The 13,937-nt window shown below is 44.7% G+C and overlaps 1 protein-coding gene across 2 annotated transcripts; it reads right to left on the bottom strand.

Moving 5' to 3' along the window:
• Window positions 1-1,677: 1,677 nt before the first annotated feature.
• Window positions 1,678-9,793, bottom strand: nptx2a (neuronal pentraxin 2a). Of its 2 annotated transcripts, none has more exons than XM_088358386.1 (5): window positions 9,039-9,793; window positions 6,893-7,139; window positions 6,500-6,744; window positions 5,090-5,269; window positions 1,678-4,565 (listed from the first exon to the last, which is right to left on the bottom strand). In XM_088358386.1, exons 1-5 carry the CDS (start codon window positions 9,603-9,605, stop codon window positions 4,338-4,340), a joined length of 1,467 nt encoding a protein of 488 aa, XP_088214512.1. In that variant the 5' UTR covers window positions 9,606-9,793; the 3' UTR covers window positions 1,678-4,337. The 2 variants fall into 2 exon arrangements, with proteins under 2 accessions (XP_088214512.1, XP_088214513.1); XM_088358387.1 differs by having other exon boundaries at window positions 6,893-7,136.
• Window positions 9,794-13,937: the final 4,144 nt, after the last annotated feature.

The following is a 13,937-nucleotide window of genomic DNA, read 5'->3' as shown; positions in this document are numbered from 1 at the left end:
CGGCGGCATCTGCCGCCTGTGAGCAATTTGCTTGGTGGAGCAAATATGCGCTTGCTGGCTTGCCTTCAAAAAGTACGACTCTTTCGAACAGGATTGTTCTTCATAATTGTGTTGCGGGAGCTGCTTGGCAACAAAGTTTTGCCCGCCAACACGCGAAGGCACGCGTGTGACTCATTTAAAAGTAGCTGCAAGACAAAAGTGACGATAGGAACAGAATATTCTTTTCCCGAGAGAAGCGATACAGGCTGAAGGCTTCGTACGTAACATCCTGAACAAAAAAAAAAAAAAAATAATCCAATGCCTGGAAGTGACTTCTTGATGGGCTTTAATTAGCTGCTTGGAGAACAGAGTCGCTCAACTTGTGGTTCCTTCTCGGTGATGGCGCTTTGGTTCGGCGGCACCTGCATTCTCGTTTGAATTTGGGCCGCTCGCACTTTCTGACCTTGCCTCGCCTTGGGCAACACTGCAGAATGTTCTAGCGTATTCGCTCTCCCGACATGTGCTTGGATGGAAATGCGCTGCCAAAGGGCCTCCGTTGAATATTTCACTTGGTAAACAATGTTTAAAACATGCGCCATGGCGCAAGAAAACAACAAATTGAGTAACATCTCTCTTAGATCTTATTCCTGAGCCACGTTATTAAAACAAAAACCTTGGTTGGTGTTTAAAATAAAATAAGTAACTAAAGTCCTTGTGGTGATTGGACTGAAATGAGGCCCCGCTCAACTGTCAATCAAATATCACTGCCATGAATTGGAAAGGTGTTTGATGTTGAGCCATGAAAAAAATATCTTGAAAAAGCCTCGTGTAGCCACAACGTCTCTCACTGGGCTTTTTCCTGCTGTGACAACGAGGTACTCCAAAGTGGCAGCGCCAGAGCCAAGTGCTGCTCTGCACACTGGCTGTCAAGATGGAAAAAAAAAATCCCCTTTTCTCGCTTCTTTTATCTCGCAGTGAAAAACCGGCAAGTGCAGGAAAAAATGGAGTGGTGTAAAAACCAAGACATCTCAAGTAAAGTGCAACAATGAAACTATAAATTGGATTGATCTCATCTGTTAACTTTTGTTTTGTGGCTGCAATGTTTCAATCGACACCTGAAAGCAAAGCACAAAAGCATGTATGGCACAGAAGTGTATCCGGCACAGCCACACGGCGGCCATCTTGTCTGCAATGACAACACCACTCAATCTTGTTATGACACCACAAAAAACACTTTGGCTTGCAAAGAGAATATTGCAGTTTGCCAAATCCAAGTTTAATGCAACTTGTCTGCATCACGTTTGTAAGTCTAAAAATAATTTTAAAAAAAGACACTGCATGAATCTTAGGTGCAGGTTTGGAATGTTTTGTTTATTGGTTGTCCTACAGCTGACATTTGCAAACATCAGCATGTGCGGAAAATCCAATCAAACGCACACACACACACACGCACACCTACACACGCACACACACACATGCACACACACGCACATGCACGCACACACACACACACACACGCACACACACGCACGCACACACACACACACACACACACACACACACACACACACACACACACACACACACACACACACACACACTTCTTGTATCGGGTTTGTGTATGAGAGGCCACAGAGAGTTGCGTCAGTTTTTTTTTCTTGTTCTTTTTTTTTTAAACAAGGATAACAACAAACCATGGACAATTTTTTTGGTTTGGTTTATTCTTGTGGTTGCTCTCACCAGTGAGGTGCATGACACACGCATACACGATGAGGTTGTGTGATGAAAACTGACTGAGTACTTTGGTCTTTGTTCATCGGAATTACAGATTGATGCACAGATTAAAAAAAAGAAAAATTGGGAAAAATGTTCTTCACTGAAATATTTTTTTTAAGATATCTTTTTTTTAATGATTGCAAATGCTTGGTTGAATACCTCAACAATACACCTAATCAAACAACATCAAATGTCTTCTTTTGTTTTCCTCTTGCAAAAACAAAAGCTGTTTCAAAAGAGGCCATTTGTCATTTTTGTCCTGCTAATGAGCAAAAATCAAGCAGAAATGAGCAGGACAATTTGCTCTGTAAACAAGACAACAAAAACCAAAACAATCTTTCATGATTTCCAAAGCACGACAATGACATTCTGCGCTGTCTTGAAGGTTACTGCATCAAATTCTGCACTTAAAAGAAGAATGGATGTGCACCGACAATCAAGTTGTAATTTCATGAGAAGAACGTCATGCAAAATATAAATTTCAGTTCTGGTCGGGAATTGCTAATATTCATGAAAAAAAGCCTTTACCCTCGCAATCCTGCAGGATATTTCTAGTAAAAGTCTCTAGCATGAATTATTTTCTTTTTTTCTTCTTCAAATGTAATGTAATTCAATTACTATTCCGTATTTGATATTTAAATTACAATTTTATTCTATAATTTTATTTTTAATTATTTTCCTTTTCAATGTGTAATACTCAACCACACAAATGTGGATACAAGCATGAATGAAAGCACACAGGGATTAAAAAGCCCATTGCTGACATTTCTGTTCTATGAAAGCTTCTTGCTTTTTATCTTGTTCTTGCCTCAGATCAACCTTGAAGATTTTGTGAGCCAAGTTTGAGCAAAAACAAAATTACAAACACAAATGAAGCTGCACAAGGACAGTGGGCAGCCATTATTGGCAAGCAGCAAGAATCGTCTCGCAAAGATTTGTAATGCCACGAGAGCTCCAAAGCAACATTTTATACTGTGTTAGACATGGCTTTGGCTGGAGCACAAAAACAGAAATGCAAATATGCGGGCTGCCACTGTAATTCATTTATGCACAAACTAGTGCTAAAATCTCTGTATCCCCCCCCAAATAATAGCATGATTGTTATTCAACATTCATAATGTCCAGACTGCTGCTCATATTCAAACACAGATTGAATCGATGATGATTCGTTCCAACATTGAACAAGAAAAAACATCCACAAGCACTCAGTGGTACATTGACCTACAAGCCAATTTTTGCTTTGTCTTGTAAGCAAAAGTTTGACTTTGAGCCGGTACAATTAACCGTTGTGTCGCTTGCCACTTGCTGTTTACATTTACTTTAAAACAAAACACAAAACAATACTAATAATGACACCTGGTGTATTTCACCAAAGCACATCTTATGACAGTTTGCTAGCTCAACGCATATTAAACATCATTGACAGGCGATTAGAAACTCTCAAAGAACTGAAATCTTTGTCTGTTCAAGTATGAACTCATGTTGCAAATTGTTTTTAATGCGTTACATTCCACTTTGAGTAGTCATTGAAGTTTTTTTTCGGGGGGTCTGGAATGGATTAACGCCATTTCCATCCATTTCAATGGGAAACGTTTATTTGGGATCATTGTGAGCGTGGAACTAAACACCAGGACCTAAACTCGCAAGCGCACTTGATGATGGCGGAATTACGGTTTGTCCTTCCCACTCAATCCCTCTGGCATGACGGCGGGCGTCGGGTGCCAGCTCTCAGCTGGTTCTGGGCAGCTGTGGGCTCGTCGCCGGCATTCATGTAAAGCTGTTTGGGAAATGGCAGCCGCTCAAGGGCCAGAGAGGTATTAAGCGGAGATTGACAAGAATCAAAATGTCCTCCCTCCCTGCTAATCTGTTTTTTTTTTTTATCACGCAAGACATTGTCTTACGTAATGTCCACACGCTTGCTTGTTTGGAACGTACACGTGCGTGCACACTAAAAGAAGGCATGCGCTGTCTTTGCCAAACAATGCTCATGCATTAAATATGGCCGCTGCTTGACAACAATAATGCCGCCGACTCTTGAACGCCTTCCCCTCGATGGTGCGCTCTTCAAAGCGCGGACGTGCAACCTTTTGCTCGACACAGGAAGAATGTTTCCACACAACATGAAAGGCAGCCCGAACGCAGCACGAACGCACAGCATGTTGACTCAAATGAAAGAAGAGAAAAGACACTTGGCCTGATTGACAACAATCCTAAACTTGTTCATGGAAACAGGTTGCAACGATCTTCTCGCTGACTCCTTCTCGCTCATTCAGAAGCTCCACAATTGGAATGCACGGATGGAATGTCGTGATTCTTTTCCTTCTAGCTTTTCAAACATGGAAGCTTGGCGTAGCCGATTCTCAGCTTGCACTCCCATCTGTTTGGTGAGCAGCCCAGAATGTCAACATGCCATCTCCTCCTCAAGTTTTCCTCCATGGTCTGGTTAAGACTGGAATGACACACACTGAAGCCAACATGGGTTTATATTTGACATCAGTGTCGTTGCGATGATCTTGAATACTTGGCTTTTTATTTTTTGTCTTTTCTTTTTTTTTCTTTTTCAATTGCGAGCTCTCCTGGCACTAGGACTCAAAGGCGCGGTCCTCGCAGATCTCCAGTGGCGCTTTGGTGGCCCCGCCAAAGACCTCCACGTTGGCGTCTATCCAAGGGACCACGTTGCCGGGCATGTACGCCGAGCAGTTGGCGAGGCCTGCGATGTCGGCTGGCCGCAGAACTCGGTCCCACATGTTGAACTGGCTCAACTCGCCCACAAAGGCCTGCGTGGCATCAAAGCGACCTCCGACGATGTCCTTGGTACACAATCAGATGATGCAAGCTTTAGAAAACATCGTCTGACTTCAATTCTTAGTTAGTAATGAACCAAATTTTAAGTTCGCGATATTCCTGGGAAAATATCACACCCTCGTTTGTTTTATTTGTTGGCTTAAAGATGTGATTTTGTAGCGTATTAACACGTTTCGAGAATTAGTTAAATAAATAAGAAGCTCAGTTGACTATGACTCTTCTTGTCTTTGATATCATTGAGCACAATCTTTGCAGCCATCTCCCTTTGAGTGCGCTTTAAAGCCAAACATCATCCAATATGAATGAAGGTCTCGCTGAAGATTATGAAAGCAAATTAGTCATCCGGTTTACCGGCTAATGAAATGACATCATGCTTTGTCCTTGCAGCAGATGAATGAGGTCATAATTAAAAAGGAACATCATAGCGTGAGAAGAGTCACTTCACCCCTCTGCACTCTGCCTCGGGGGCTGGAAAATTCCTTGCACTAATACATCAACAACACCCCCCCGGGCCATCTCAAGCGCTCACCTGCTCCTGACCCAGCACGATCACCCCACCAGATTTAATTGGGTGCCAGGGGGCCAGGTTGTCCCCGGTGCCGAGCCTCTCGCCGTCCTGGTAAGCCTCCCAGAAGCCGTCTCTGGTCGTCCAGGTGATGCAGATGTGGTGCCAACGCCCGTCACTCACTGAAAGAGGAAGCTGCGCCACCTGGACGCAGGAGAGAACCAGAGTCGAGATGAGACGTGCCCGAAAGTGCTGCACCGCTGCTAACGAGGACGCCAATTAAAAGCAGCGGCTAGGGCGGCTTCAAACGACAAATTTTCCGGCCGAATAAAATATACATGACCCAGGTGATGCGACGCTCGCAGCAAAGAGGGTGAGGAGCTTTCCCAGCATCACAAGCGCTACGGCCATCCGTTAGTCCATCTATGTAATGCGTGTTGCACTCGGTTCTTCATTTTTAAATCCATACGAAAAGTATTTTTCTTTGTTTGAGATCTCTGCTGTGCTCCAGAGTTGCAGAACGAAAACAACCAGACAGCTTTCTGGACTTTTGAGGTGCTTTTTTCGATAGCACAATTTCATAACCAACCTGACCTCGTGGAACGGACACATGACCGCCGTCGTCATATTCACCGGCCTTCATCTATCCGTCTCATCTGTCATAGTTTCTGTCATAGTTTCTTCATCTTCTCTACATGCTCTCCCCCTCTCCAAGTCTCTGCAGACCTGGAATCTAGTTTTCCTTTTTAGGGGGTCTCGTATTCACCAGCCTTCCTCGCACCGTCTTCCTCTCATCTGTTTGACTTGAGCGCATGTATAATGCATGACAGAGGAAAAGCAGTGAGGAGAGCTGACTGACTGCGCCTCAGCTTTGCCCCCCACTCCTCCAATGTAAGTAAACCAGTGGGGGAAGAACACTTTTCTTTCTCGCCGGTATAGGGAACCTTCCATAAAATGCAAAAGAAAGCCAAACAGCCAAATTAAGTTTGCTTTTGGAGATGCAAAAGATCACAAAACAAAATCAAAACAGCACATTGTACACCTGCAGCATCAGCCAATCAGGGAGCAGAGAACTGCTGAGCGTTAGTTTCACCTGTGCATAAGCAACTCTCAACGATTACTGGGACGCTTACATGAGTGCAGCTGCCATTTTATTATTTACAGGAAGTGGGAGCTAAAAACAAGATAGCCTCAAATCAGCACAGCAAATCTCTAATGAATTGCTGTTATTGCCGAGCCAATGTGGAATGTGGGTCACTTGGATGAAACGTTCTGAAGATGCTCATTAAATAATTACCGCTGAAGGTCAGAGACGCTCAAAGGTACGCATGGCGCTGTACGACAAGCGCACCAAGGCACTTTTAATGAGCCGCGATGCCGCTCGTGCCGGAGGGCTTCAAAGAATAAGGACAGAAGAAGAGACAACAAAGTTACCTTGTCGTTGACCAGCAGTTCGATGGGGTTGTTCCCCCACTCGATCAGCACGATCTCATTGGCCTGGCCTGGCACGCCGTACGAGAAGGGCGTTCCGATGCCGGGGCTGGCGCCGGACTTGAGCCACATGCAGACGGTGAAGGCGTACATCTCGGGGAGGCTCTTCTTGATGCGACCGTACAGGTAGTTGGTGCGCAGCGACAGGGACACCTTGAAGTCCTCGGGTGACTTGAAGGCGTTGTTGTCTGACCACAAATTGGATCCAATTACAAAATACAACTTCAATTCTTTCATTCCCAACTGCTCAGTGGAACACTTGTTTTCCAAATGTATTTTGAGTTGGTATCCAGGAAAACAAATACAAGAATTTACAGCTCCGTCTGCAGCGCTTACTTTTCTCTAGCTCAGCGATCCTTTCCAGAAGCGAATTGAGCGCATTGTCGGTGCGTTGGCGATGAGCCGCCGTCTCGTTGTAGAGCCGGCTCTTCTCCTCCTCCAGCTCGGCCACCTTTCGTAGCAACTGCATCTCCAGGAGGCCCAGACGTTGGCCCAGGAGCTCCCGCAGCTGCGGCGGCAAAGGGCTCAGTGCCGGAACACCTCCGGCTGACGCGTTCGCGCCGGGGAGTTGCAAACTCTGCTGCTGGAGGACAGAATAGGAAAAAAACAATTAATGCATGTCGAGAGTCGGCGTGCACCTGTGCTTGCTTGCTGACCCAGCAAACACCCACGGCTGGAATGAGTTTAAAAAAAAAAGCTGTGTGTGACCTGACCCAGACTTCACACCAGGCCTAATAACAGACGGATTTTTGAAAATAGGACAAAAACTGCCCATGCCCGAGCTCTGATACAAATGTGTCATATTTTGGTTGACCCCGCCCATCTGGATCCTTCCCGTTCACCGAGTTTGATGAATCTTTCCTGACAAATCTGCTTTTCCTGAAGGTAAAGCATTAAAAATTAAATGCAACGAGAGAGTGAGCCGCATGTGAGCATCATCATCATCCGCACAATTGTTGATTATTTTGTGTCAATCAACACGGCGGACGCTCCGGTGCTGGACGGCCTCCAGTTTGTTCAATTAAAAGCTTCCCTGTAATCCATTGCAGACTCCAAATTTCCACACAAAGCTTCCATTCACAGCAAAGAGGATTATGAAGGAACATTTCAATATTCTTCACGCTCACACAATTGTTAGGAGAAACGTGACATGCTGACATTAAACAAAATTTGCTGGAATCTTACGAGATTAATTCGATTCCCGCAAGATTGTCGAAAGTCCTGTCTTGAAGCTTCGCATCCAATTTTGCATTTTCATCGATGAGCTTCAATTGGCGACAGGAGCCTCGTGCTCTCATCCATCATGAAATCTAGCAGATATGAATCGATAGATGCGTAACCGTAATGAAATACGGTTCGCCTCTTCAATTGGATCGGCGGTCGATCTGGGCAATAAAGCTTCCAATCGAGCAAAGATGAAGAGGCAACAATGAGGGAGGGGAAAAAAAGTGACGTTTTAGTCGTTGCAGCATTTTCAACACGGAACTGAATCAAGCAGGATGGCGAGTGTGTAGCAGATGGTGAAAGATGCCTTTTCACTCGCCCATAAAGCCGAGTTGTATTTCCACCTTGGCATGCGCTTGACTTTCTGGTGACCTGTCGAGCGACAGACTTGAATCGAGCGCAAAAAGACCTCCAAAGTCGCTTCCTGACATTGATTGGCAACACTTTTTGATACTCGTCTGATCCAAGGCCCGTTTGGTCTTATGCCTGAATGCGTGACAACCTTCTGAATCTCACGAAGCTGGCTTTGTTTCCGAGCTCGAATCCAGTGGGGCCCTCTCTGACGTTATCGCCCACTTGTTAGCCGACGTGCGTGCGAGTGTGATGCTGTAAAATGAATTGCAGGTGTGACCATCGCAGGCGCAGCAGTCAACGCCAGTAATTGCCTCGGGACCCGGGAGATGGCAAATGCTGGACCATATTAATGACAAAGCAATTGCACGGCAAAGGTCCAGGCACGTGCGGCTGAACAATAATTTGATCAACAATAATTTGATAAACGACAACCTTCGATAAACCATTTACCTTTTGACATCACTTCCTTAAATCTGTGAGACATTTATTTAACAAATGTGTTTAAGACATTGCATCTACTTGCGTATGGGGGCCGCCATTTTAAGGTCCTTTCACTCTCACGAGTGAATTGGCTCACGTGACGTACGCTCGCCAATCTCTGCATGCTTTATTCCCGCAGAAAACCTTACAGTGACTCAATATACGTCCAAGTGCTAGCTGCCAATATTGCAACAACAAGCATGTTAGCTTCATCCAAAGAAAGATGAAGAATGAATGGTTGTTTGTTTTTGCGTGATTGGCTGGCGACCAGTCCCAGGTGTATGCTGTCTCTCGGCCAAATGCTGATGTCCTGTTTAGGGGCATGAACAAAAATGGTGTGGTGGGGGGCACCTTGCCCTGTCTTTGGCGCTTTAGAACCACCCCTGGCTGCTCAATCACATTTATGCAGCCACACGTGTCTTACCTCCAAGCTCTCCAAGCGCCCTTTCAGGCTTTGCATGGTCTTCCCAAGCTGGTTTATGGTCTCGCCGGGGTCACGCGGCAGGTCCCCCATGGTGTTCTTGCCCAGCTCTTTCCTCCTGGAGCCGTGACCTCGCGACTTGCCCGCCGGCGGCACCGAATCGTCGGCTGCCGCCTCACAGCGCGCCAGCTTGGAGTTGAGCTCCTTGATGGTTCCCTGCTGGCTGACGATGGTCTCCTTCTGCTGCAGGATGGTCTCGCGCAGCCGGATGATGGTGTTGCGCAGCTCGTCCTCCACGGGGCCGCTCACCTGCAGGCGGTTGCCCTTCGCCGCGTAGCCGCAGCCGGGCTCGGCACCCGGGGGGATGGCGTTGCACACGAAGCGGCCACCTGTGGCTGCGGCTGCCGCGTCCTGCGCGCTCGCTGCCGCCACCACGCCAAGCAGGCAGAGCAGCGCCACCGCTGCAGACAGCATTCTGCCGCGTGAAAGTTGGCTGGATCGGGGCGGGCGGGCTGCGGGTGGGGTGGGGGGTGGTGTACTCCTGCTACAACAACTTTTACCCTTGCCCATTCAAGTGTTTGCTGAGCTCAAAACAAAAGTGGAGCGATGACAAATCACACATCCGCGTGCTTGGTTAAATATGACCATCTCAGCTGATATTTCCTTCACTGGGGGGAAAAAAACCCAAAAGATCCAGAAATGGTTGCAGAGAAGTTGCCAGCGTGCCTGCTCGCTCCGGCATCACCCAGCGAGTGCTCCCCGACACGCAACTGAACTGCGCAGGCAGGCAGGCAGGCAGGCAGGAGGATTATGATGACGAGGATGACGATGAGGATGATGGCGAGGTGCGTGAGTGAGCGCGCGCGCTCCACGCGGCAGCCTGTGCGCCATCATCGAGTATCTTAGTGGAATGCATCCGCATGCTCAGGGTTGCTTTCATTCACTTTTTAATGTTAAGTACCACAAATGAAGCACACTCACACATCTCTCTATCAGGAATTCTCAATCTAATCAATCAGCAAAATCCATCCAAAAATTCAAACAAATGCTGGCATGTGCGCAATTATGACAAGACATTTTTTTTTGACAACTGTGTGTTTTCTTTGTGTTTTGTTTTTTCTGCAGGCACGAGCGGCTGCGATAGCCTAAAATGTGTTGTCAGTATGCAAGGCACCACTTTGCTACCAAATGTCACCACGGCGACATGCTCTCGCATCATTTTATAAAGGTGAGTTGTTTCACCTGATCCTTTTTTATATATTATATACATATACCGTATTTTCCGGACTATAAGTCGCTCCGGAGTATAAGTCGCACCAGCCATAAAATGCCCCAAAAAGTGAAAAAAAAGATATATAAGTCGCTCCGGAGTATAAGTCGCATTTTGGGGGCAATTTATTCGACAAAATCCCACACCAAAAACAGTCATGAACGAGCAACAACAGGCTAAACGATAGCAACAACAGGCTAAACGATAGGTATGCTAACGTGACAAACACAAACAAAGAGCTGAGAACGGGCCTGACGTAACATATAGAGTGATTAAGGACAACTATTACATAAATAACATGTTTATAAAACCATCAGTGTCACTCCAATTCATTAAATTACAACAACAGGCTAAACGATAGGTATGCTAACGTGACAAACTCAAACAAAGAGCTGAGAACGGGCCTGACGTAACATATAGAGTGATTAAGGACAACTATTACATGAATAACATGTTTATAAAACCATCGGTGTCACTCCAATTCATTAAATAGCAACAACAAGCTAAACGATAGGTATGCTAACGTGACAAACTCAAACAAAGAGCTGAGAACGGGCCTGACGTAACATATAGAGTGATTAAGGACAACTATTACATGAATAACATGTTTATAAAACCATCGGTGTCACTCCAATTCATTAAATAGCAACAACAGGCTAAACGATAGGTATGCTAACGTGACAAACACAAACAAATCGCTGAGAACGGGCCTGACGTAACATATAGAGTGATTAAGGACAACTATTACATGAATAACATGTTTATAAAACCATCGGTGTCACTTCAATTCATTAAATCCATCGATCGTTCTTTGTCAACAATGGGTGCGCACGGCTGAGGACGCTTGCATTTCAAAATATTCCACATATTCCACAGGCTCATATAACGATAGATAAACTATATTTCAAATAACTATAATACAAGCCAATAATATTATCAAACCATCCGTGCATTTTAATTCCATTAAATCCATCGATCAAATTCCTCGTCCTTTGTCAACATCGCCGCGCGTGCGCCCTGACGTCAGCCTCGTCTTTATTCCACAGATCTAGTATATAACTACTATATTGTAGCGTTAACAAAGTACAAGGATAGACGTGGGTTTGGTAAACGGCTCTTTATTAAACAAAACAAACTTCCAAGCGTGTGGGGGCGTGGACTTCCAGACAGACCGGGCGTGCGTAATGGCCATGTCCGAGCCCCGCGCACCGTTCGCGGACAACCACTCGGCCGAGCGCCGGCCCCCGACTCAGTAGAGTAGGACCGGGCGTGCGTAAAAGCCATAATAGTTTTTCAAACCTTCTATGTCACTCCAAATCCTTAATTCCTTCAAACTCTTTGTCCTCCGTGTCACTTAGAAATGATCACCGCTAATGATGTCCTTGTGTGGGCACGTTTGTATGTAAACAACCGCCGCGCCGCGCTACTGACGTCACTTGAAATAGTAATCCATTGGTACATCACAGTTCTCCAAACTTTCTTTCTGCTGCTCGATTACTGTTTTCAGCTGCATATTTTACAACTTGAAGTTTGGAACGTGCAAAATATGAGTTTCTTTTTGGTGCCATTTTTCTTAAGCCCACCCAGTTGATGAGTCACGGCCAACGGTGAAATTTAGAGCGCCCTCATCCAGTTTCGTCTGAAAATATAATTTTTTTTGGTTGTTTTATCAAAGTCAAAGTCTGCTTTATCGTTGATTTTTTTTTTTTATATACTAAGACACGCAAAGAGATTGAAATTACGTTTCCACTATCCCTTGGTGAGATAGTACACATGTGCATACAAGCAACACAAAAAAAACAAGAAGGCACAAACAATGAATAAATAAGAGTGTTGAATAAATGATAAATAAACAAATAATAATAAATAATAATAATAAATATAATAGGAGCAAAAATGGAGCAAGTGTACATACAGCAGACAGTGGACTTGGATATGGTGCTTTAAAGTGTTAATTGCTTTATTTGATGTTTTCTCTATTTTTCATGTTTTGAATATGTTCAAGATAAAGATATAAAAGCATGTGAAGTGATCAACTATACTAAAAATAACATGGGAAGTGGTCAACTATACTTGTAAGTGATGTCTTAATGATCAAGTAAAAATTTGTGAAAAAAAACATATATAAGTCGCTCCTGAGTATAAGTCGCCCCCCCACCCAAACTATGAAAAAAACCGCGACTTATAGTCCGGAAATTACGGTATATGTATATAATATATATTTTATACAAAGTGGTGACCTATGATAATTAAGGAAGAAAATCCTACTTTTAATTAACAAATTTGTGACACTTTGAGTCTGGAACTAATTAATTTGCTAAATAGGATTTCCGATGGGATAAATTGTTTTGGCACTCAAACAGCATCACAGATTGTGTTGGACTTAGGCGGGTTGACTGAATGTCAACCTTAATGGGAAACTTTATACTGTAAAAAAAAAAAAAAAAAAAGAAATTCAAAACCAAAAATAATTTATTTTACAGCTTGAAATGTGCTACGGCGATTCCGTGAATTTGCGACAATCTGATACGGGCCCGAGAACGTTGGCTTGTTTTGCATTACTTTGAAGAACCTATCTAACATTGCGTTTGAATCTCTTTTAGAAAATAATTTGTTTTTCTTAGCATTGGCACTTTCTGCTTCTATGTTTCTACAAATTCTGTTGCCTTCTCATAAACAGCCTTTATTTCCTGCTGGCGGTTTCATGTTATGCTCTATTTTACCTTTTTATTGGCGTACGGCACAACTTTCTTTAAATGTGCTTTATAAAATAAATTGGATTGAGAAGAAGGATCGTTTCGAGGCCACCAGAGCACTTGTAGTGGTCTTTGGCGTTTGTTTTAATCCGGCTTGAAGCATGAGAACACCATTTTGCACTCAGACTCGTGTGGTAAACTGGCCAAACTTTGGAATTTGACCATTTTGGGTTGTGTACTGGTTGGGGGACTTGTTTCACTCGTTTATCTTGCTGTGAAGAATATCACATCGGGACGCAGATCGTCAAATGTGGTCTCGGCTTCCGAAAGATTTGGTCGGAAAAACTTTGCGGTCGCCGTCTCGTATCTCCCGGCAAGAAAGCGCAGGCTAAATGTCAGGCGCAAAGAATTGCCGGATGTCGCCAGGGTTCAAAAGGCCAAGAAAAACCCGTCGAAGGAACAGAATGGAAAGTCCCCTGAGAGACCAGGACGGACGAGATATATCTCCATGGCAACCTTTTCTCTCACCGTCTTCAACTTGAGGACCCCTGAGAGGAGAGATGACATGGCTGACTTGAAAGTTGACGGGGCGGAGTTATTTCCCTTTTATGCTGGCGACTGGTGAGCGTCGGCCGAGTTCCTGCTCCCTCTCTAATCCTCTTGACTCGCGGAGGGGTTAGCAAATAGGCCGCAATCCAAAGCTTCTCCTCGCTTGACTTTGCCGGCAAACGTAAAACACTTCAGCCCAGGATTGCTTTAGCGAGAGGGAGATTTACTCGGCTTGTGCAAATTACAAAAGGAGCATCGATGGTTTCTTGTGGCACTCTTCCACACCGTGCTTCTCCTTTTGTCGGTTTGTCAAACGCATTTGTCAATACGTCAGAGCACATGTTTTCAAATGACCTCAGGATTAGCTTCAGTACCCGTTCAATTTCC

The sequence above is a fragment of the Syngnathus floridae genome, chromosome 17 (genome assembly GCF_059516105.1).
Source record: "Syngnathus floridae isolate MCC-2025c chromosome 17, RoL_Sflo_1.0, whole genome shotgun sequence".
Classification (NCBI taxonomy): domain Eukaryota; kingdom Metazoa; phylum Chordata; class Actinopteri; order Syngnathiformes; family Syngnathidae; genus Syngnathus; species Syngnathus floridae.
Note: the sequence above shows the minus strand (reverse complement) of the source record. Positions and strands in the feature narration are given on the sequence as shown.

What these genes read in the sequence shown, in the direction of transcription:
- nptx2a (XM_088358386.1), bottom strand. Translation starts at nt 9,605, where the DNA reads ATGGGCAAGGGTAAAAGTTGTTGTAGCAGGAGTACACCACCCCCCACC. An exon ending in GGCGCTTGGAGAGCTTGGAG is followed by an intron (nt 7,140 to 9,038) that starts GTAAGACACGTG and finishes TCTGTCCTCCAG; the next exon opens with CAGCAGAGTTTGCAACTCCC. An exon ending in GATCGCTGAGCTAGAGAAAA is followed by an intron (nt 6,745 to 6,892) that starts GTAAGCGCTGCA and finishes ATTTGTGGTCAG; the next exon opens with ACAACAACGCCTTCAAGTCA.